Here is a 24,442-nt window from a genome sequence, read left to right as displayed (position 1 = left end):
TTTTTAGTAAACATGCAGTATTGCCATTTAATGTTTTAAATGCGGAATATTGCCAGATGTGTACTTTTAATGAACATACAGTATTGCCATTTTATGATTTGAATTTAACGGTTTTTTAAACGCTTGATAGATGCTATAATAGCTGCGTTTTGTTGCTGCCGTTGAATATTTACATTAAAAGTTAGCAATTCAACAAATTATATTTTTGATATAATTTTACAATATTTGAATTTCTGTTTTTGAATTGGAAGCCCTTTTATTGTTGTAAATGTTAAGTTTTATAATTTAGCATGCAATTGTTTATGTACGTTAGATAAAAACACAGCTTATTTACATACATATAAGGTAGACATCCTTAGGGAGAGTTTTCAATATTTATCATGTTTAAACAGTAGAAGTAAAAACAATGTTTGTTTTTAAAAATTTACATTGTTGCCTCAAAATTTTAAACCAAAATTTTTTTTAAATATTATTTTTTTAAAATTTAATTTATTTGTGTTTTTTAGATATTCTTAAACAAAATTCAATGGAGAAAGGCTCAATACGACATGGGTAAGGCTAACTTGAAAATCTAAGTTATTATTGGAATAATTATGCAAAATTTCTATTTTTCATCCTTTCAGAAATGTCGAAACATTACCGCGCTTTATACGTCATTTACGCAACTTACGTTGCTGTGACGGCGATGCCATAACTTTAGAGGCACACGTTGAAGGTTTGCCGGAACCAGTTATCATTTGGGAAAAAGATGGCCGTGTACTACCCAGCGGCAAAGACTTTGAGATGACTTATGATGGCATCAAAGCCACACTCAGCATACCACGTGTATATCCCGAAGACGAAGGCGAATACACTTGTATTGCCAAAAATAATATAGGACGCACTTTATCGTCAGCCTGTATAATTGTAGATGTACCCGAAGAAAAAGAAAATATGTTAAATAGACAACTAACACGTCCCACCGGTTTCCTATCGGCTACCTCAACACCCATATCGACTCCACGCTCCACACCAAGTAGAAGTTTCTCACCTACACGCCGTTTATCTTATCGTAATTCCATAATTGATATTAGCGAACCACGAAGTGTTCGTGGTCGTAGTTTAGTCGATGGACATCAAGCTATTTCAGCACCGAAATTTTTAGCCATTCCGAATAGTCGTGTTGTAGAGGAAGGCGACAGTGTACGCTTCCAGTGTGCCATTGCAGGTCATCCTACGCCTTGGGCTACTTGGGATAAGGATGGTATAATTGTAACACCCACCACCCGTATTGCGATCAAAGAAGTTAATGATTTGCGTTATTTGGAAATTGAAGAAGTAACCTTCGATGATGCCGGTCTCTATCGTATAACGCTGGAAAACGATTATGGTCGGATAGAAGCCACTGCACGCCTTGATGTTATTGGAAGTTCACGCTACTCTAAATCTCCTTCGGCCAGAAGTGTTCGTGCCTCTTCCTCGAAACGTAATGCCTATCTGCACAGACGTATAATGGGTCCATCCACGGCCATTGGTGGTCGCATGGCTTTAGCTTCGGGCTTTAGGGGTTCTTCAGTACCTTCGTGTAAATTCTATCATAATGGTTTGGAATTGCTAGACAATGACCGAGTACATATCGATTTATTACAAGAAGAGGCATTTTTATTCGTAGAATATGTTACCAAAGATGATGAGGGTATTTATACCTGTGTAGTCGAGGGTCACGAACATGAACCTATAGTCACTTCGACTGTGGTAACGTTTTTAACTACAGAGCAAATTCAACATCCGCCCAAGACTATATGCGAAATTCTACAATCCCTGCCAAATGAAATAGAACACTGGGAAGGTGAAACTATTGATTTATGTTTTGAATTGAATACCAATATGCCATATACTTATATGTGGAGCCGTAATGGCGAACTCATAAAGGAATCGGATGATTTTAAGTAAGTTGTATTCGACTTTTAGGAAAATCAATTATTGAGCATAAAACCATTTCCAAAAACAAATTATTTAAAATGAATTCAAATCTTTTAAAGTAATAGAAAAAACAGCTATTATTTTTTTTTAATTTTCACGCTATTAAACATTCAATACTATTATTTTTACAATTTTCTTTTATTAATCTTCATAAATAAAATTTACTTTGTTTTTCTCTTTTATTTAACCATTAAGTTACATTGATCATGGCAATGGTTTTCTCTGTTTACGTATTCACGATGCATTCGATTTGGATTCTGGTTGTTACACCTGCACTGTAACCACAGTTGATGGTTTTCAATGCTCCACTTTTACTAATTTAAATATTGGGCGTAATTCCGAAATCAGTGACGATAGTGGTTTAGCGGTAATGAAATCTCTTTTGCCTGTTGTAGCCGACTGTGGTGTTAAGGCAACATTTTGTGCCCGTATTTTTCCCGCAGATGCTCAAACGTTTTGGTATGTGTGCGGTCGTACAGTTACTGAAAATGATGATTCATGTGAATTTACGGTAAGTTTATTTTTGTATCTTTAATATACATTGTTGCTTCTTTAAAAAGAGCTATTCATATAAATATTATTTTACATACAGTGGTGGTCAGAAGAATAGGTTCACTTTACAACTGTATATAAATAGCCAGTAAAAAATTATCTTTATTCAAATCAGTTAAGAAAGTAAAAAACATTATTTAAAATATTTCGAAAATATAACTTCTTAGAAGTTGCATTACTGTAAGGGAATAATCGATCAATTGTAAGGAAATAAAAGTTATGATTAGAACAGATTTTCCATTCAGAAAATAAAGAATAGAAAACTAATTAAAATGCTAATAACGATTATTATATACATACATAGATATTAGAGTGCTTCAAGATTGTATGGCCGACAAATGTAAAAATTTTAAAAACGCGAAAAAAACTCTGTGATAAATATTTAATTTATAAATCACCAGTTTCAAAAATTATAAACAAATATCGTGAGACTGTTGACATTTCATTGGGAAGATCTCGTAAAACTACTCCAAGACAATATAATTTAAAATTACTTCATGTAAAGTAATCAATATTCTAAAATTTAAAATTATTTCTCGAACTGTGAGCAGCACAAATGGTTCATATCACCTCTCTAATTCCTAAAAAAACGTACTGCTCGTATACAATTTCCCAAAGAGCATTTAAACCAAGTCGAAATTTGAAAAACCGGTTAGTAGGTTTTTAGTTAATTGCAAATGCGTCTAATATTCTGAAGTAATATTTGTTCTTGTATTGTATTGTCAACCACTGTACGTTAGGGTGGGTCGATTTAGCAATCGATATTAAGTGTGTTCGCTTACTTTTTACTGGACAAAAAATGTCCAGTAAAAAATATCATGTTCTCTAACTACGAACTGTCACATTTAACACTCTCTTGCTCTCTCGTTACAAGTTTTTAAAAGTAAACGAACGGAATCCCGTAACTTCCAGTGATAATTTGTACAAATTATTACAAATTATCATGTACGCGAACACAACTAATAACGAAAAATTGTTGTCCATACAAATAAATGAACCGATCAGTCGTTTTTTTTTTGAATAACCCTCGTAATTTAAAATATCCAAGACACTATTTGTTGACAAAGATTAATTTTTCTTAAACGTTTTTATTTTACGCATCGCTTTGCAATTAGTCTAACTAAATAAAAGATACAAAAATTAATTATTGAACAAATTAGTTCCACTATTCAGCGATCAGAAATAAATACTGTAATTAGATGTGTAAAACAATCAAGCAAATTCTCTTACGCGCATGCTTAATAAAAGAGTCCATAAATAACAATAACAATTGTGAAGTAAATGTCTTTGTTTACAAACAAACTCAATGAGCCAACTCTACCACTTGTGAATCACGCTTTACAAACAAAATCACGTAATTACCAAAAGCAATACACACACAAAACGTACGATACATACCTATGGGCAAAATTAAGCTCACTACTATGTAAACCCCAACCAAAAAACAGGGAGGCAGAAAAAACATTCCAAAGTTTAAATTAAAACATTTTATCATATACAGACATAACTAAATGTATACAGACATGCATAAATAAATAAATACTTATAATGTGGCTGCCAAGATCAATACCGATTTTGTTCGGTACCTCAACCCGTCTGTCTGTCTGTATGATCTACAAGAAAACCGTAACTAAACATTGAGTTGAACTAAACAGCGCCAGTTAGTATTTAAAATTAAACGCGTAAAGACAGACTTGTCGTTGATGGCTCTGATATGCATCAGCAATTGAAAGCGTTTTTAGAAAATTTATTTTTGATTGATAGTGAAATTAATTTATTGTTTGTTGTATTTTTTATTTCAACATAAACAAAAATGGTTAAAGTATGAAAATTGCGTTTGAAATTTAATAAATATGTAAATCATATCTGTACTAACTAACATACACACTTAGCATACGACTACAAGTATTTGAGCTAGCTGTGTTATCATTTTTATCATATTTATGGCAAAAGATTAAGATAAAACTTGAAAGTTATTAAACAAAAAATGATGTATTAAACTGAACAAACCGACCCTGTCAAACATTAATTGTTATGTATTGTGGTTGTTGTTGTTGTGAAAATAAATAAAAAGTGTAATTACTCTCTGTGCTCCAAATTAAATTTGTTGACTTCTAAATATTTAAGTAAGGAAATTAAGTGATAATGAAAATGTGTATTCTCTCTGTCTCAATTACGAGAATATCAGTTAAATTTGTTAAATGAGTTAAGAAATGCAAGAGAAAAGAAAATTTAAATACCTGTACCTGTCTGAACGGGTTAAATTTCAATAAAAGACTCGTAAATTTTGTAAATTAAGTTTATTTTTAACTTTTTAATATTTATAAAAGTTTCGATCATAATTTCAATATGCGAATTTAAAATGTTATTACATAAATTCGATAAATTTAGGAATTGTATTGGTTCCCCAATAAGCACCAGAGCCCCAAAAATTCAAGCACTTGAACATTTTGTTGGAATTTGACTTGAATGAAAATATAATTCAGCCCAATTATGAATACAAAATTCCCTTTGAATTTGAATAGGAATGGGAAAAAAAACTCCCGGGGAATTTTTATTCATAATCGGGCTGATTATGTTTATACATACTTGAAAAATATTTGAGAAACTAAATATGTTTCCTTTATACTGGAGAATGCTATTGATATAAAGTGTAATACAACTATAATTCAATTGCTTGACTATAATTCAAGGCTTGAATTATACTTGCTTTCAACTTAAATGCTTATTGGGTCAATAAAGAGGTCAAAATCCAAAAAAAAAATAAGAAACTTGTTCATAATTAATTAAATTCTGAAAATAAAAAACAAAATATTAGGTCTCCTTTAAAAAAAATTGTCTGGCCCTTTGAGTATTTTGTTGGATATCCCTGGATTTGTTTTACTGCTTTAATTAATTACTGAACTAATTCAAGACTCAATCGTCTTCTTTGAAATATTTTGTCATTGCCTTATAACCGCATCTGATGAAGCTTCGTTGAGGAATAATTTTGAGCTTTACGATGAACAATTTCCCATAGAATTTGTATGGGATTGAGATCTGGTGATCGGGCAGACCACTTCATTGGTTTGTAACCACACGGTTATAACAGTAGATGTGTGTTTGGGGTCATTGTCATGCTGGAATCTGCAAACTAGGGGCATATCTACCTCAGCGTAACATCACATGTGATCAAACGTTGCAGCCATCTTGCGGAAAACTTTCTCATACCCAAGTGATAATTCAAAATGAAAACCACTGAGCCATGTGAGATGCCTATGGCTTCCACAATCTCCGATCGGTCAACACCATATCATGATTTTTTTTCAATTGTTTCGGGTGTAGAGACCTCAACTGGGCGTCCAGAACGTTCGGCATCTTCCGTGCTTGTACGGTCACATCAAAATTTAGTAAACCACTTGTTTACCATTGAAATTTATGGTGCAGAGTTCCCATAGTATTGATCAAGCTTTGCCTTTATTTGAGTGATTGTTTTTTCCGCAAAAAATAATGCTTAATTATCAGACCAAATTCACTTTTTTCTAATTTCTCCTCAAGTCACGAGGTAGTCTGCTGTCAAAAACAAACTAAATGACTCAGCTTGTTCAAATTTTGACAGAAGTCAACAGACAGATGCCTATTGACAGGAGCAATCTGTCAGTTAAGGGCCGGGAAATTCAAAATGTTGCGGACTTTAAAAGTTAATAATAGTTTTAAAAAAATTCCCCAAAAAGTATTTTCTATTCCATGTCAAATTACATAATTTGCTAAATTTTCTAAAAAAAATTAAAATTCTTAAAGAATTAAGAGTTATACAAAATTAAAACAATTGTATGTATATGAAGTAATCGTTAAAATCTTATACAAACAAATTTCTAATTGTATTCGTGTTACAATAGGTGTGTTTTTGTGTTCGTAACGGATCATAAATTTCAACAGTTCATTTATTTTCATCAGCATAATTAGATTTGGCCCAATAAAGGGCGAATATGTAATACATTTTATAAAATATAAGTAACATTGAAATCTAAAACTTAAAAAGTATTAGCAAAAGCAATTTCTTTATAAAAAATAATGATTTTGTATAAAGCCGTTAAACGAGTTAGTAGTGTAAGTCTATAAAGTATAAGCAAAACAATAAAATAAAGTTAAATTTTCTTTTTTAAATTGAATTTGCAAGTTTTCTCCGTAGTTAGTTGTGCGCCAATTTTACGATCGTTCACAATTCTATTTAGCTTTTTCACATTGACTCCACAAACATCAATCTACACAGACATGAAATTTTAATTTATTTATTCAATAACTATTGTGAAATATTATTTATTAATTATTGTTTGTGTTTTGTTTTCATTTCTTTCCATTTAACCTATTTATGTACGTACTTGTATGTTTAAATTTTTTTATACAGCTGTTTAAAAATAAACGTTTTTTTATTATATTGTACAATGTACATATATTTTGGCAAGATATATGAATTTATTATATTTTAAGTGAAGTTTTATGTTATTTTTGAAATTAATGTGTGTGTTTTTTTTTTATTAATTTCGTTTTTTAAAACTCATTATAGTTGGAGTCATCGAGTACAGATGGCATACGCATTTTGCATATAAACGATGTTACCTTGGCCCACAGTGGTGAAGTTCAATTGGTTGTAACACATCCAGGAAAACCCCACTCATCACTTAAATCCTATACATCACTGGCCGTAATACCACGGTCAACAACAGCAGCTAAATTAATTGAGCCCACAAAAATTCCCACAGACTTAACAATTGACTTGTGCAAAAACCATAAAAATAAGGAGCGTCCCCAGCAACCGGCCTATATATTGGAAGGTCCTAGGGATTGTACCGCTTTAATTGGTGGCTGTGTTCGTTTGTCGATCATATTTGAAGGATTACCTAAACCACAAGTTAGGTGGTTTAAGGCGGTAAGTTTTTCTTTTTTGTTTTTGCTTAAAAAAAACTAAATAAAAAGTAACATAGTACATATGTACAAATGTATTCAGTCATGTTGACGTCAATGATAAGTGTGTGTATCTAATTAAAAATTACTTACTGGTATCACCTTTTATGGTTGTCGGTATCGAAACGATAACAGCATCTCAATTTTACTTGTACATATCTGTCTATATATTTGTCTTATTTACTTACATATCGTACATGGAAATATTTTACGTACGTATGTCATTTTATGAATTAAGGGCCTACATTCACGTACAAATATGTCGCGCTGTTGAACATACTAGGTGGGAATTGCAATTGTAATTCATATAAATCGAGAATTGAAAGAATAAATTGTATAAGTTATTTGTTGTATATTTAGCAGTGCCACACCTCCAAAACATTAATTTGTATATAAAATCTAAAAACATTTAAATCTCAAATTATTTTAAATAAAAGTGAAATGTTTTAATTTCCAGAACATATTTAAAAACTGGACAATATTTTTAATTGCTTCATTATTGACGAATTTATTGGATTTAAAATGAATTGTAATTAGAGTTTTTCTTTTCCCGCACTTTTTCATTTCCCGGGAAATCAGGATTAATTTTAAAATTTACCGGGATCCCGGGAATTCCCGCCTAGAACAAATTATTCAATTTTAAGAATGTAGACTTCGCTAAAAAGCTAAAAAATGTCTTTGGTTTTAAAATGTAATTGTATACAAATAAAAAAATTCAATAAAAATTTAATAGAAATAGATAAACTGACTCGATTTCTAATTTTATTTATATACAAATGGCTTCAATTTCTATTAGATTTTGTTCTACCTTCGTTAGATTCCAATTAATTCTGTTAATTCGCAAAAAATAAATATTTTATTTTTTTAAATTTGATTTAGCAATGTTTTGTTAATTAAAACTTGAAGAAAACCCAATAATATTAATCAAAATTCAATTGCACGGACGGTGGTTTTATTCCAAAAATTTTTGTTTTACTCTTTGTGTAAAAGCAAAATACTAAAATAATTCCACTTTCGATTAGAATATAATTCAATAACAGCCCTTAACATTCACCAGTTTTGGAATAATTTGAATAATGAACTTTTTATTGGTCTATTTGGGTTAAATCTTTTTTGTTGTATGAATCTTTTGTATTTGTTTTGGAGCTTTAAGCATTTTTTAGAGAAAGTCAAGTTCAAAAAACATCACATAAAACTAAGGAAAATAATTCCCAGGAATTCTTGTAAAATTTCCCGGTATTGAAAATTTTTCGAATTTTTGTAACGCCCAAAAATATTAGTCTAACACCCACCATAAAGTATACCGATCGACTTAGAATCACTTTCTGAGTCTATTAAACGATGTCCGTCCGTCTGGTTGGCTGGCTGTCCATGTAAACTTTGTGCGCAGAGTACAGGTCGCAATTTTGATGATATTTCGATCAAATTGTGTACATATTATTTTTTCGACCCAAGGACCAAGCCTATTGAAACTGGCTGAAATCGGTCAATTATTTCACCTAGCCCCCATACCAATGTCCTTCCGAAATTGGACTTCATCGGTCATAAATTTTTAATTTATAAACGTATCTCCACAAATTGCTCTCCAAATAAGTTTTATATATACAAAATTCATGTCACCAAATTTTGTTACGATGGGTTCATAATTAGTCATAGCCCCCATATAGACCCGCTTCCGAAAATCAGTTTAACGTGCATAAATCGCTTAAAAATTTTGGTATACTCACAAAATTCAACATAGTAAACTTTCATATAGACATAAATCACACGACCTAATTTCATGGTGATCGATCCATAATTGGTCATAGCCCCCATATAAGGCCCACTTCCGAAAATCACTCAAAAATATAAATTATTAAAATTTTAAAAGAAAAATGTTTTTGCTCTTTTACTTAGTGTAGGGTATTATATGGTCGGGCTTGACCGACATACTTTCTTACTTGTTTTGAACTATATTTGGATTACAAGTCATTAATATAGACCTACAATGGATCAAAATCGAAAAAAATATTTTTTAAACCGAATTTTTTTTCACCAAAAGTTTTTTTTCGCTAAATATTAAAAAAAATTGAAAAATCAAAAAAATAATTTAAAAAATTTTAAAAAACAACTCGAAAAAATTTTTTGGAAAAATTATTTCAAATTTTTATTTTGAAGTATAAGTTTGTGAAGGGTATATAAGATTCGGCACAGCCGAATATAGCTCTCTTACTTGTTTTTTTTATAAAATTTTAGCTCAATTTGTTTGCTATTTCCTTTGCTAGTTCTGGAGCTTTCTGAACTTTATACGACTTCAACCCAGCGTTAGCTTTGTCGCTGCATACAAAAGAATCAGAGCATTTAACTTTTCGAGCTGCTTTTCTGAATGAGTTGTTCGGTGATTTACGAATGAGTTGTTCAACTTCTTTTGGCTTACCAATATCTGTTAGACCTTTTTTTCTTCCTGATCCAGGTTTTATTTCAATGTTCAAGTCTTCCTTATACTGTTAAATGGCTTTTGAAATAGTGTGACGATGAACCTTAAAACATTTTGCAATTTTTTTTGAAAGTCCATATTGGATTTATTTGAAAATGTTTTAATATTTTCTCAAGGAATTTTTTTTTGGACCATTTTTACCGAAAAATACAGTTAAAAATTAATACATAATTTAGAAAAGATAATATGTGACATATTTTCAAAAGTTAACGTAATTAAAAAATAATAATTTATTGGACCAAAGATAAGTTTTGGCTGGAATAGTGTGTATACATTTTTTTTGACTCACTCTTTAGGCTGTTGTAGTGTGCAGTTTTTACTTTCTAAAAATTGCTGATTTTGCTTACAGTTATGTGATCTATTTATTTTTCGTAAACGTTTTTATAATTAGGTTTCTAGAAGATTTACATAAATTGCATTACTTTTAAAAAATTGCGTTGCATTCGATGTCTACTTCTTATAATTAATTTATTGCTTTTATTTTAATCGTTTGTTTAATATATTTTCTATTTTATGAAATTTAAAATTCTATGTACACAGTTACTATGGAAATTAAATTTTTGTTTGAAAATATCTTCTTGTTTAGAATGTTAATTCTTTTGTGTCGGCAAGAGAAAATTCATTATAAAATTGTATTTAATGATTTATTAATACACAGTTGATTGATGTGTAAATTTATTTATTAGTGTTTTGAAACTCAAGCTCCAGAGTCCAAAGTAGAATTGACAATTCGTAAGTAGTAAATCAATTTAACACTTAGGATCTGATTCAGAAACACGAAAGGAAAATAATTTAAAAATTGTTGTATGAAAAACACTAAAAAATTAATTTAAAACTGAGTGATTTTCATACAAAAATTTTAAAATGGTTTTCCTTTTATGTTTCTAAATCAGCCCCTTATCCAAGATGGATGTTTCTTTTTGGTTATCTGGGGTCGTCGGAAAACCAATTTCAACCAACTCACAGACAGATAGAATCGCAAATGAATATTGTAGAATGTAACTACCCCTGCCGATAATGGTGAAATTACGCAAATTACGAGGGTGTGTCAAAAAGTACGTGCCTTTTTGAATGCAACACAGGTTTTTGGATACAAAAAGCTTTCTCATACTGAAGTGATCATTCAAAATTGAAACCACTGAGCAATGTGAGATGCCTATGAATTTCACAATCTCTCGCGCTTTCCAACACCGACCGGCTAACACCATATCGTAATTTTTATTTAATTGTTTCGGTAGAGACCTCAACTGTGCTACCAGAACGATCAGCATCTTCCGTGCTTGTATGGTATAGAGTTCCCATAGTATTTATTAAGCTTAGCATTTATTTGAGTTGCGGTTTTTTCCGCAAATAATAATGCGTAATGAGCAGACGAAATTCAATTTTTTTCAGTAGGTAATCTACTATCAATGGCTGTCAAACACAAACTTAATAACGCAGCTTGTTCAAATTTTGACAGGAGTCTACTAACAAATGCATTGTTGCCGTATCAGTTAAGAGCCGGAAAATTCAAAAAGTCTCGGACTTATTGATCCACCCTCATGTTACGAATTGAAAATAAATGTTTCTAACTAACCCCAATTAATGCTGGGTTTCCGCATACACCGTAATCGGCGCCGATAACGATAAGATAATAAATAATTATTTTCTTTACAGCACAAAATTAATGTCATTGTAGAAAACCGGGCCTAAATCGTACAAAAAGAGAGAGAACCAGAGACAGAAAATAACGGGTTCACTTTCTTTTTAATGGTAAATTCTCATTCGTAGCCATTTAAAAATAATTTTTTGTGATATATCACTGAGAGAGTGATTTATTCGAGAACATTTTAGGTTTGGGGTTGAGAGAAACAGAAAAGAAACAAACACAAATAATCTGGATGAGTGATTTATAATTTATTTTTTTCGTAAAGGTCAGCTTGTAGCATTTATTTGCGAACATGAAAAATAAATCGCAAAAATGCATTTGATGCAAATCAACGATTAAATATATAAAATTTATCAAATGATTAATAACAAATTAAAAAAAAATTCTCATTTCTGTTACTCAGACTTCATTACTTCATACTTATCATATTATTTCCATAATTTGTCAAAAATTACTAATAATATGTTATTGTATGTAAATAAAAGAGAAAGTAACAGTTGTTAAGAACAAGAATAAATGAATTGTTTGTCTCACACCAAACCATTAAAAAACCACAAAAACGAATAAAGGTCATACCAAACCATTTAAATAAAAATCATTTTATAACTGTTATTTTCAGTGATTTATTTTTATCACAAAAATATAAATCACAATTTGGGTTTTTTGGTATACGGACGAGTTATTTTCGATCTCTGGAGAGAACACAATTTAAACTAAATAAAAAATTAATATTTTTTAACTAATTCATCTCATGAGTTAGAATTTTAATAGCGAACTTTGGATTTTCACTCTCACTTTTGTATTTTGTTCACAAAAATATGTCTTAAATTATTAAACTGTTTTAATAGTTTAACAAATAAAATAAAAGAAAACAAAGTTATTTGTTTACTACTATTTGCACGATTCAATTAGAATATGTGTGTACTTCCAATTCGTTGCCTATTTGGAACGTAACATCGTGTCACGATCAGAGGTTGCGGTAAAGCAACGTAATAGTTGTTTTTGTTTTTTTGTCTCCATATATTTTTTTTATAAAACCACAAAAACTTTGTTGATTATTGTGTTCATTGGAAAACATTTGCTTTTGCAAACATTTTAAGCAAAACTCATCTATCTATAGAGATAAATAATATTACTATTAAGAGTTAACAAATGTTTTTTTGTTGTATACATATTTTAGAGCCGTCCAATTGTTGAAACTTCGAATATTATAATAAATACATCAACACGCAAATCCGTCCTACAGATCTCAGATATAGTAACCGATGACAGTGGTAAATATACTGTGGAAATAATGAATGAATTTGGTACAGATGTAGCCGTAGCTTCAGTGGCCGTAGAAGGGCCACCGGAACCGCCAAGTGGTAAACCAAGTATTTCTCAAGGACCCGATCGTGTTTCTATAGCTTGGTGTGGTCCACCCTACGATGGTGGTTGTATGATAACCGGATTTATGTAAGTATTATATTTTTTATTGTAACATGTTTTAAGTTTTAATATAATAAATATTTTTTTTTTCATATTTTGCAGCATTGAAATGCAAGAATTATTGTCAGCCGACAGCAATGAAAATGTAGCAGCTTGGCTAGAAATTGCATCCGTTGTCGATTCTTTGGCCTATACCGTTAAGGATCTTAAACCATTGTGTACTTATAGATTTCGTGTTCGTGCTGAAAATGTACATGGTCGTAGTGAGCCGAGTTTGCCAAGCGATCGTGTTCATGTCACCGAAGAAATTGAAGACTTAAACGAAGGTGAGAAATGTTGGTGAAATAAATGTTTAAATAAAAACAAGCAAGAGTACTACCCTTCACTAAAGTGTACTTTAAGATTAATATTAAATACATGTTTTGGTCTACTTTCCGCTAGAAAAACTATGAAGTTTAAAAGTCATATTACAAATTTAAGACTATACTGAATATTTTAAACAATATTTTTACTATCTTTTAATTTAGATTTCCATAAATCGATTTCTATAAAAGCCGGCGGCGACTTTAAAAGTCGTTTTGAAGTTTTAGAGGAATTGGGCAAAGGTCGTTTTGGCGTAGTCTACAAGGTGCAAGAGAAAGAAGAACCCAAACGCATATGTGCAGCTAAAATAATAAAATGTATTAAATCGCGTGATCGTGTCAAAGTTCAAGAAGAAATTTCAATAATGAAATCATTAAAACATCCCAAACTGTTGCAATTGGCAGCTTCGTTTGAAAGTTCTCGTGAAATAGTAATGGTTATGGAATTGTAAGTATTTGTAAAATATATTTTAATATTAGAGCACTTACAATTGAAATTTCCAGCATTACCGGTGGAGAACTATTTGAACGCGTAGTGGCCGATGATTTCACTTTAACCGAACGTGATTGTGTATTATTCGTACGCCAAGTGTGTGAAGGTGTGGCCTACATGCACAGCCAGTCAATAGTACATTTGGATCTTAAACCCGAAAATATTATGTGCAAGACTCGCACCTGCCATCAAATCAAAATTATTGATTTTGGTCTGGCTCAACGCCTGAATACCGGTTCACCCGTGAGAGTTCTGTTTGGTACACCCGAATTTATACCACCGGAAATTATCAGCTATGAGCCCATAGGTTTTCAATCAGATATGTGGAGTGTGGGTGTTATATGTTATGTACTGTAAGTATTTGTTTGATATATTCTTTGGACAGTAATTTTTCATATTTAATTTGTTTATAGTTTATCCGGCCTTTCACCTTTTATGGGTGATAGTGACGTCGAAACCTTTTCGAATATTACCCGAGCTGAATTTGATTTTGATGATGATGCTTTTGATTGTGTATCACAACAGGCTAAAGACTTTATTTCGAATTTATTAGTCCATCGTAAAGAAGATCGCTGGACAGCTGAACAATGTTTAGAATCGCCATGGTTGAAACAAGGTCATGATGATGAAAATTTGAGCAATAAGAAAATATGCACTGATAAACTTAAGAAGTTTATCATACGACGCAAGTGGCAAGTAAGTAAAAACTTGTTCAGATTTACTAATAGTTTTGTTTTTGAGTTGTTGTCGTTTGTTTGCTTGTATTTATTTTGTTTTATTAACTATTTACTATTCAAATTTGTTTTGCAATATTGTCAGTACTTTATGTGGCAGGAAAATGAAATATTCGACAAGGCATCGAACCTTATTTGTAGTCAAGGCGTATTAACAAGGTGAGTGCGTCCCGGCAACAAATACAACAATGCAAAAACAACAGGCAATTTGTTTTTGTTAAAATGTACGGTAAATGTCAAAATCAAGGCGAATTAAAATATTACTATGTTATTTACAATAACAAATGTAAACATAAACAAAGTTTGACATATAGTGTACATAAAACCACTGCGAATTAAGAAACAGCTGATTTTATGCACTCACCTTGTTAATACGCCTTGTTTGTAGTCATACCCAATTTGAAGTTATTGACAAATTTTAAATTTGTTTGCTTCTATCGAGATTCAGATTTAAAATTTTGTATAAAAATTATGTAAAATCGGTAAATTTCAATTTTATAAAACTTTTTAACCGCAAAAAACTCCAAGCTTCAATATATTTTCCTAAAAATCCTTATATTTTGCATACAGGATATTGGACCAAAATATTGTCCTTCAACAAAGGACAATAAAGATATATATTTAAGGAAAATCTTTGGATAATTTAAGATATTCTTTGTTTAAGCAAAAATTTCTATGCTAAAGCCTGTTTTGATGAGAAACGGATGTCTGAAAAAATCTAAAATGATAAAATATGTCTAACAGTTCAAATGTTATTAACAGTTGTATGGTCATGGAAAACATTTATACCAAATACTATCAAATTCAGAAGAGTAAAGATTCAAAAATAAATTTTTCATTTCGTCCCAATATTATTAGCATATCTCTCACTAGCGACAGGCCGCCAATTTAAAAAATCTCTTTTTATTTTTCATGTAATTACTTTAATCCAAATTTTGACTAATTAAATGGAGGGAAATTTAAATTAAATTATATTTAATGAGTAGTTCTTCTCACCAACAGTTTAGTTAATTTTGAATCAGTTTACATATTGGCTTAAACCTTATTCCTAATTTATGCTTTTGCTTAATTTATTACTATGTTTGTTTTTCTGTTTTGTTGCTTGCTTAAATAAATAAAACGTTTAGAAAACTGGTAATGCTATAAGAGCTTTAGGTCGCATGGCTACATTATCTGCTTCACGACGTAATTCAGTTGCTTCCAATGCCGGTTCCGTGCCAAATAGTCCACGTCCATCCGTATCGGGTGTTACTATTTTCAATCCCAATATATCTGTTCAAATGGGTTCACTGCACGAAGAAGACGATGATTTTAGCATAGAATTGCCCAGTTCAGAGATTAAACGAAAAAATCCCACAGTCTTGAATAAATCTCAGTGCAGCGAACGCAGTGATTCCGGTTATAGCGAATGTTCAAATTGTAGTGCTTCCGGATCGATACAATGTCAATGTACGGCCAATAAAGATAGTGTGGATCATGCGGCCAATGATGATTTGTCATTGTCCGTGCCACATGATTTGCTTAAACTAAAGCTGGAAGAGATTGCCCACCAGGCTGACAGTAATATAGAAGAAGTAAAATTGGAATTGGTAGTACCCAACGAGAAGAGTCCACAGCTCGATGACAATCAAAATGAATTGAAAACCTTGAACATTGTTAATACGGAAGAGAAAACGATACAAGTGGTTGAAGAACTAGATGTACTTAATAAAGATTTAAATCCCTCCACATCACCCATTATGCGTTCAGATTTTACAAATACCATACAAATGCGCAAAAAATCGCTGGAGAATAGTTTACAGAAGGATAAACAACTGAAACCAGCAGTGACCAAATCCATATACCTTGAACAGCCGGGCAAAGTAAGCATGTTGAAAAATAAGTTTTCAAGTATGCAGAGTCAAGTGAGTAGTACTACTAGTAGCATAACAACTTCGTCATTTGCAAAAAGCAAGGATTGCATGGATGTTTTAAAACTAAAACGCAAAGTTGTTACTGAAGCTTGCCCTAACCAAAGTAATTGAGTTTTTTTTTTTAATTATTATTTATTTTTAAAGCAGAATTATTAATGATAAAACTAATTTAAATTTTCCATTTATATAGCAGCGAGCTCACTTACATCGTCCTCATCCAGCCTTCATACCCAACACTCAACTTCGTTGCCCAACTCTCCCATACCCATACGCAAGACCAATGCGTGTTCTACGTTCCGGTTAAGCGATCGCGTGCGTGAAGTAACCGATCGTTTGGCTCAACAACAAACTGTTTGTACCGAGGCTAGAAGAACGCAAAAATCTCCATCACCCAATCGAAAACAAATTCTATCACCGTAAATTAATAATTTTTTATTATAAATATATATAAATATAAATAGTGTATTTAAGAAATTTGTTATTATTAAGTCCACATCCAACAAAAGGAAAATTGTTAATCGTTATAATTTGTAGTTGTTTAAAAAAATGAATATTATTTTATTAAACACAAACCAACAAAAAATTGCTACCCAGAATAAAATTCTCGAATATAAGTTGTAAAACCAACCTTCTAATACTATATGAATGACTGATTTTATTTATTTCTTTACATATTTGTACCATTAATCCATTTATTGCGGTAGTAAATTTAAACGGGGAAATACTACTACACCCGCTATAAATAAATTAAACCAAAATAGTTTGCAGATTATCAGTTTAATACATCATGACTATGGATCGGACATCTTACTTTTCGTTTCAATATCAATATATAATAGATTTTGTTACCCAAAGATTTTATAGCTTCACATACACATTTATTGATCTTCGCAAATTATGCTTGGATAATATTTATTTTCCATTTGGATTATATTATAATTGAAAGGTGAATATTTCTTAAAGAAAACTTTACTCATAGAAGAAATAGAGACGAATTAACGATTTTATATTATATTTAATTAAAATTACTATAGAAATAAAAATATTTCGTATGTTAATTGCTTTAAGGTTCTGTGGCACTGTATATTTGACTGACAGCCGATTTTTTTTTAACATTTCACTATCTTTTCATTAGAAATTCCAAATATTGAAAAATTTGACCTTTGAACTTCACGATTCAAAGGTTATCGTTTTCCGATTTTAGTAAAACTTTCAGAGCATATTTAAAATTATAAGGACTATAATATTATGAAAAAGTTTTACTTAAAATTTATAACAGTAAGGAAATTGGGCAAAAAATTAGTTTTTCTTGAAAATCGCAAAATTTAAATCGCAGGTACGGAAAAACTGTAAGAAGTATTGACATAATTTTTTGATATTTTTATTCCCTATTTTGATCTCAATAAATGCCAATGTGATGATCGAAAAATTCTGAAATTTGTTTAATAAAATTTTGAAAAATTTGAAAATGGAGTTCTGAAACTGACGTTAAAAAATTTTGATCCTTTTCGTCATATTTGCGAATAGGTTAACGGTATCCTACGAAGACAAAAACTCATATACAAGTAAATATGGACATATTTTAAGTAAAAATGAGCTTTTATTTTAATTTTTCTCGAAATATCTTAATTTTTCCTAATTTTTTTGTTCAATTGGCCTGAAACACGTTAATGGTCTGGCGAATTTGTAATAACTTTAACATTTTTTAACCAAATTTTGTCATTTATATCTCATTACAACGATAATTACGTACCTATTTCGATTCTTTTGCATTCAATTTATTTAGTAGCAAAATTTTTTCAAAAACTGAAAAATTTGCATTTTTCTCTAATTTTGGCGATAATACAGTTTTTGGGTCATTTTGAACCAAAGCAGATACAGGGTTAATTTCCAAATTTTTATTTTTAATATGATATTCATTAATATAAATAAATCTTCATATTTCTAGAAAACAATGCAGATAGTTAACGAGTTTCACCTATTTATTCCATATAAATAGTAAAATTTTATATATATCTGAACTTTGACCTCGATGCGCGTCCAGAAATCGTTGTCCGATTTGGCTCAAATTTTCAGAATTTAACTATTAGGTCTAGTGTCACAATAGGTCTGTTCATTTACTTTCCCAGTAAATACTTGCAACGAGAGAATAAAATCAAAATTTACAAAATTACTCTCTTAAATTCTCAAAAATAGTAAAAAGTAAATGAACGATTTTCCAGTAACAATTGTTTTATACACACAATTTTCTTATTTTATTCCTTTTAAAATGTATAAATACTCACATTTTCTTTAATTTTATTGAAAATTCTTTTGTTTTGGCATTTTTTCACCACAAAAATAAAATTTTAAATAAATAAACAATAACATAAAATATAAAATATAAGCTGCTAACTATTACGAATTCAAAATATAACTTGTAATAGTTTGCAACGAGAGAACACTCTCTAAAATTTATACGCTCTTGATTTTTTCTCTACTTGCAAGTTTTTGAGTTAATGAACGCTTTTCCAGTAACAATTGTTACTAACTAGTAACAACTTTTAGTTACTGAACATAGCTAATATTCCACCCGGCACTCTTCAAAATTTTAACAAAAATTTTTTCCATACAACTGATTGTCACTCTAATGTATATGTTTTTATTTACCAACTTTTAAAAAAAATATTTTTGTTAATCCAGAGAAGTTAAAATTTCGAGTACATATTTCTTTTTTAAATAGATTACAGAGTTAAACTCCATAACTGCAGAGAATAGGTATTTCCGGTTTCCTTTTTAAATAAAATTGTTAATGCCATCTATTGTGTTGTTTCAAAGTAATATAGTCTCATATAACAACACTGTTTTATTAAAAAATCTACAACCACGCCATCTATACAGCCACCAACATTAATATTATTTGCCATAACAACCCTGTTATAACAAATACTCAAATCGTTTGTATCCGTTTCCCTGTTACGGAAACGTCTTACAGCTCCATCTAGACGACCAATATGTGCAATTTCGTATTTATTTTTAGCATCACTGTTTTTACATCTCTTTTCTTTCTATTCAACATCCCTGCTATTTTCCCAAAGATCTCTTTAGTTTTGTTGTTGTTGTATCCGGTAAATGTAAAGCGAAAAATTGCAACAAGTGGGTGATTTAGCATTTTTTAGTGAAAATGTTTTGTAAAACTTTAAAATCAAACAAAATAAGTTGAGGAAGTTTGTGCAACATGTTAAATTTGAGAAAAAGAATAAAAGTTTTAATGAAAAATGTTATACCTATGAATTAGAAATTTGTGGAAAATAATTGTTGCAATTACGGGCGTTCGTGTGTGATTGTGTAAAAGGAAATGCATAAATTTATGAAGAAATTTATGTTGTGTTATTAATAAATTATTTATTAAACATATCTCTAAAAGCATAGCAATTATTGTAAAAATGTATTAATAAAAGTGATGAAATGTCAATACATAAAAATAAATATGTAAATGCAATAAAAAGAGCCGGCAAACTTGTTGCCAAAAGGCCATCACTTTGTATAATTAAAATAAGTGCACAATGAATTGAATTTAGTTTGGGGAAAATAAATCGAAGAAAATAAATTCATAGCAATAGTTTAGCAAATTTTGTTGTACAATAAAGTAGAAATATCTCTAGCGAACCAATTACGAAATATTTTACTTGTCCGGCAAAAAGGCGCCAACTTCCATCGGCCGGCAACATATCCTTCCAATTGCCAAACTTCCTTTAAGGTATTCAATTTAACAGGTGATCTGTTTATTAATTCTAAAATCTTAAAAATACAACTTATGTGCTGTTTTTCTATAGCGAACGAGTACTTTGAGTGGAAATTTAACATGTGTTTTGTTATTGTAACAAAAACAAAATACACGTAAAATTACCACTCAAATCACTCGGTTGGTTAGAAAACCAGCACATTAAACTTTAACTACAGAAAGATATTTCCTTTTCAGTAGCAAAAGTGCAACAATTTTTTTAATAAAACTTTTCTTCTATGCCGTCAGTGGTAAATGTATCCTAAGTAAGTTTTAATTGCTTCCTTGAATTTAGTAAAGTTTTCAATTTAATTTCCAAAAATGTATAGGTATGTACAGTACATTTTCATGTCCCAACAGAAACAATAAGTCCAAAGTTTTGTTATTATTAAATGCTAAATCAGCAAAACAAGCTGGAATTTGTCTTTTGTCTATATTTTCTATTGTAACTTGACAGCACTCAAGACCAACCAAATGTAAAGTTTGTTTTTAAATTCCAATTCATTTAGGCTCGTATTTTGTCTAAGAAAAATTTTCACAAATTAAAAAAAGTGCTTCGCTTCAAATAATCTAATAAGAAAATCAAGAATGTCCTAGTTTATACTTCAATTGGATTTTAAATGGTAAGTGCAAGAAAAAAGTATACTTCTATTTTTAAAAAGTTTAAAATATATAAAAATAACCAATCTAGAGTTTTGAATTTCTATACCAACTTGAATAAAATGCAAAACATATCTACTTGTTTAAATGTATTTGAAAAATAACATTTTATTTATTAATTTAAACCTTGCATTAAGCAAAACAAATGCTAAACAACTTTCCGCATTAGTATGGAAATTGTTGTGTCAGACCCCCATTTTAAAATTATCTAAATAACTAAAGTCCCCATATATATTTACTGCCACAATAAACTCATCAATGATAATGGTGGCATGCCAGGTTCAGCGCCTTTTTTGAAACCTTAAATAAAGAAAAACAAAAGTTCATCAATAAGAAATTCATTAAAATGAATACATAACACCGTTCAGAAATGTACCAAGTGCATTGATTTGAAAAACCATTACTTTACTCACCCAAATACAGGACCATTGGTAAGAAACCCCAATGAAAAGTGGTCTTGACAATATCGTAAACAACTTCTAAACGTTCCTTTACACCAGGTGACATGGCCATAATGAAATTTAATTAATAAATTGAAAATATTTCGTAACTATTAAATTTCATTAAAAATTTGTGTTATTTTCACACAATAAAAGCTAATATTGACAGCTGTTTGTTTATTAACATGAAGTTGTCTGCATAAAAACTGTGCTACCAGAAAAATTTTCAGAAAGCAGTGTTTGAAAACTGCACAGTAATCTATAGACTTGTGCTTTATAGCAAAGAATCAATGATTTATATTTTTTGTTAATAGTTAAATTCAATGACCCCCGGTCATTTCTTCGACACTCTGTCAGAACTCGTATAAAAATAAGCTGGAAAAACATATGGATTATTTTAGTGAGCGAACGATTTGATTTAGTTTAATTGAATCGTTCAATTCAACTAATTCTTTAATGAACTACCCAAGTCTAATGATTGTTCACAACAAGTTTGTTAGATAGCTATGGTCAATACCGGGAAAAATGCTCCCATAGCGAACTCCTTTAGTGGGTCGCACTCTGTCATAGCATTTAACCGGAAACGGGAACAAATCAAGATCTCCGTAACAGTTTATATTTTCATAATTTTTTTGCTGTTAATATTCACATTTTCTGTATAGTCGGTCTTCGGCCGGGTGAAGGGACTTTTAACTCTGGGGTGTATCGAACACCGGCTTCGCTAAAATCACTTTTTCTGTATATCAAAATTTTCTGAAGTACTGTCATATAAATTTAAAAAGGAATTTTTGGTTCACAATATTAATAAACTGTACCATATTATATATCATATTAAAGGTATAGTGAAGCACTATTCAATGATACCCATAACGATCAGTTTGTTTTCCAAATATATGAGAAATGTACTATTATATGTACCTATTGACTTTAAATTCCTATAACTCTTAAACTAAGAGAGAGCAGGCTAAAATATTAACGTTTTTGTGCTTCTAATTATGAGAGCTATCAACATCAAAAAAAATATAAAAATGCAAGCTGCTTCGCTGATCTTGATTTATACCTCCAAATGTTCCAAAGATGTTCCGATAGTTATGGTGAGATTTGATTCAGAGATAAAATATCAACTTTACCGTCCGCTGATCTTTAACTTTCGCTTACATCTATTTGTTAAGGACGAAAAGTTGTTTAATGCAATTTTACCTTATATAAATTTCCACATTAAAATCATCAATACAATTAATATTTGTTTAACTATTTTTGCATATTGTAGTATATTATAATAAACAGACTTAAACAAAAACAATTAATATAAAATTTACATATTTTTAATAATTAATGGCAGCTTCTTACATAGTAAATATTTATTGCCACAATAAACTCATCAACGACAATGGTGGCATACCGTGTTCAGCTCCTTTCTTGAAACCTTTTTAATATAGAAAATAAGGAACAATTATTTTACACATTTTACCCTTTAATATGTAACATGACATGCTGTCTGTGTTTACAATTTGCTACTTACCCAAATACAAGACCATTGGTACGAAACCCCAGTGGAAGGTAGTCTTGGCAATATCGTATACGATTTCTAAACGTTCTTGAACTTCAGGAGACATGGCCATGTTTAGTTTTATTGAAAAAATCGAAAAACTTTAGTAAAAATCAACCTGGTCAAAAATTGAAAAAAATGTGGAAGAACAAGAGAGATAAAAAGTCAGCTGTTTCTTTATTGTAGTGAAGTTAGATGCAGTTTGTTTGATTTGTTTAAGTTGCCAGATGAATGTAAAAAAAACCGTCAGTTTAATTTTAAAATAATGTGGTAGAATATTAATATTAGTTATAAATCATTTCCGTCACAGATGATATATATCAGTGATTTCCATTAACAATAACAAATCAACTTGATGTTAGCATTAAAATATATCTTCATTTTAAAAAATCTTAGTAGGTACAAATATTAATTTTAAAATAAATATTGTGCCTAATCGATTGTTTGACTTTTTTAAAAAAGTATAGTTTGTTTTTGTCCATAGTTTGGATATATTTTGTATTTTTGTTGTTTTTATCCGATTTGGTACTTTTATATGAGATAAAAACCCAATATGGCCAAAATTCAAAATTTTGTGTTTTTATCCCGATAATTTTGGGAACAATTTCTGTTTACTTAAAATATGTCAGATTAATACCCTTCACCATGAGTGGCAAGTTTGTCCGTATTTTTATTTGCCACCCCACAAAGTATATATGTATGTATATTCTGAATCTGAAAAAAAACCAGGACAATTTCGAACCTTTGGAACGACGTACATATATAGCGTCATAGTAAGTCGGACCTATAATGGGTAAAAATCGGGAAAAATATTTTTTAGCCGAATTTTTTTTTCAAAAACAATTTTTTTTAAAAAAATGCTATTTTTGGAACGACGTACATATATAGCGTCATAGTAAGTCGGACCTATAATGGGTAAAAATCGGGAAAAATATTTTTTAGCCGAATTTTTTTTTTGGAAAAAAAATTTAAAACGAATTTTTAGAAATTTGTTTTGGACATACATTTTTTTACTAATAAATTAAGACATTTTTTTTTTTTACATTTTGTTAAGTGTATTAATATTCGGGACAGCCATTATAGCTCTGTTTCTTTTTTTTGGAATAGTTTTATCCACATTGGGTCACATCTACTTTCACAAATCCGAGTTATGGGTCATTAAAGAAAAATATGTTCGAAATATCACAGAGTTCAAAATTCTTCCTATGTGAAGTAGGTGTTCGACATACCACAAAGTTTCAAACAATTCCGCCTATCAAGAAAATTATTTTATGCGAAGACGTTTTTCGACTACCAATAAAACTAATATTTTACAAGTTATGCGGTAATATGATGTCTTAAATTAAATCTATAAACTTCGGATAAAAATTGAAAATCCGACAATGGGTCCAAATGAGTTAATAATTTGCTATGCTTTATATCTCATTTTTATTCGGCGTCCATAAAGTTAGAGCGGTGCATTTGGCAGGGACGAAGCTTATGCAACCTCAACCAAAAATTGTTGTGGGAAAAAAATTT

The 24,442-nt window shown here is 30.3% G+C and overlaps 3 protein-coding genes across 11 annotated transcripts in view; 1 reads left to right on the top strand and 2 right to left on the bottom strand.

Annotated features, from left to right (window-relative positions):
• Positions 1 to 17,152, top strand: part of Strn-Mlck (Stretchin-Mlck) — an 86,072-nt gene extending 68,920 nt beyond the window's left edge. For 5 of the 9 annotated variants that reach the window (XM_065514254.1, XM_065514246.1, XM_065514249.1 and 2 more), the window contains 11 exons: positions 507 to 552; positions 624 to 1,928; positions 2,158 to 2,473; positions 7,061 to 7,423; positions 12,763 to 13,037; positions 13,113 to 13,336; positions 13,538 to 13,820; positions 13,877 to 14,218; positions 14,279 to 14,561; positions 15,727 to 16,615; positions 16,703 to 17,152. In XM_065514254.1, the coding sequence (XP_065370326.1) occupies positions 507 to 552; positions 624 to 1,928; positions 2,158 to 2,473; positions 7,061 to 7,423; positions 12,763 to 13,037; positions 13,113 to 13,336; positions 13,538 to 13,820; positions 13,877 to 14,218; positions 14,279 to 14,561; positions 15,727 to 16,615; positions 16,703 to 16,932 (4,556 nt within the window). In that variant the 3' untranslated portion in view covers positions 16,933 to 17,152. Of the gene's footprint in view, positions 1 to 506; positions 553 to 623; positions 1,929 to 2,157; positions 2,474 to 4,189; positions 4,337 to 7,060; positions 7,424 to 12,762; positions 13,038 to 13,112; positions 13,337 to 13,537; positions 13,821 to 13,876; positions 14,219 to 14,278; positions 14,562 to 15,726; positions 16,616 to 16,702 lie in introns of those variants that run through there. The other 4 variants (XM_065514247.1, XM_065514251.1, XM_065514250.1 and 1 more) reach the window with 4 other exon arrangements.
• A 3,859-nt stretch (positions 17,153 to 21,011) lies between these two features.
• LOC135961823 (mitochondrial import receptor subunit TOM7 homolog) lies at positions 21,012 to 21,522 on the bottom strand. The gene is made up of 2 exons (XM_065513442.1): positions 21,349 to 21,522; positions 21,012 to 21,235 (listed from the first exon to the last, which is right to left on the bottom strand). The coding sequence occupies exons 1-2, from the start codon at positions 21,446 to 21,448 to the stop codon at positions 21,171 to 21,173; spliced, it is 165 nt and encodes a 54-aa protein (XP_065369514.1). The 5' UTR covers positions 21,449 to 21,522; the 3' UTR covers positions 21,012 to 21,170.
• Positions 21,523 to 22,617: 1,095 nt separating this feature from the next.
• LOC135961797 (mitochondrial import receptor subunit TOM7 homolog) lies at positions 22,618 to 23,077 on the bottom strand. Its single transcript, XM_065513391.1, has 2 exons — positions 22,898 to 23,077; positions 22,618 to 22,801 (listed from the first exon to the last, which is right to left on the bottom strand). Exons 1-2 carry the CDS (start codon positions 22,995 to 22,997, stop codon positions 22,737 to 22,739), a joined length of 165 nt encoding a protein of 54 aa, XP_065369463.1. The 5' UTR covers positions 22,998 to 23,077; the 3' UTR covers positions 22,618 to 22,736.
• Positions 23,078 to 24,442: the final 1,365 nt, after the last annotated feature.

The sequence above is a fragment of the Calliphora vicina genome, chromosome 5, assembly GCF_958450345.1.
Source record: "Calliphora vicina chromosome 5, idCalVici1.1, whole genome shotgun sequence".
NCBI classification, from domain to species: domain Eukaryota; kingdom Metazoa; phylum Arthropoda; class Insecta; order Diptera; family Calliphoridae; genus Calliphora; species Calliphora vicina.
The sequence above is the reverse complement of the archived record's forward strand: the minus strand, read 5'-3'. Positions and strand labels throughout refer to the sequence as shown.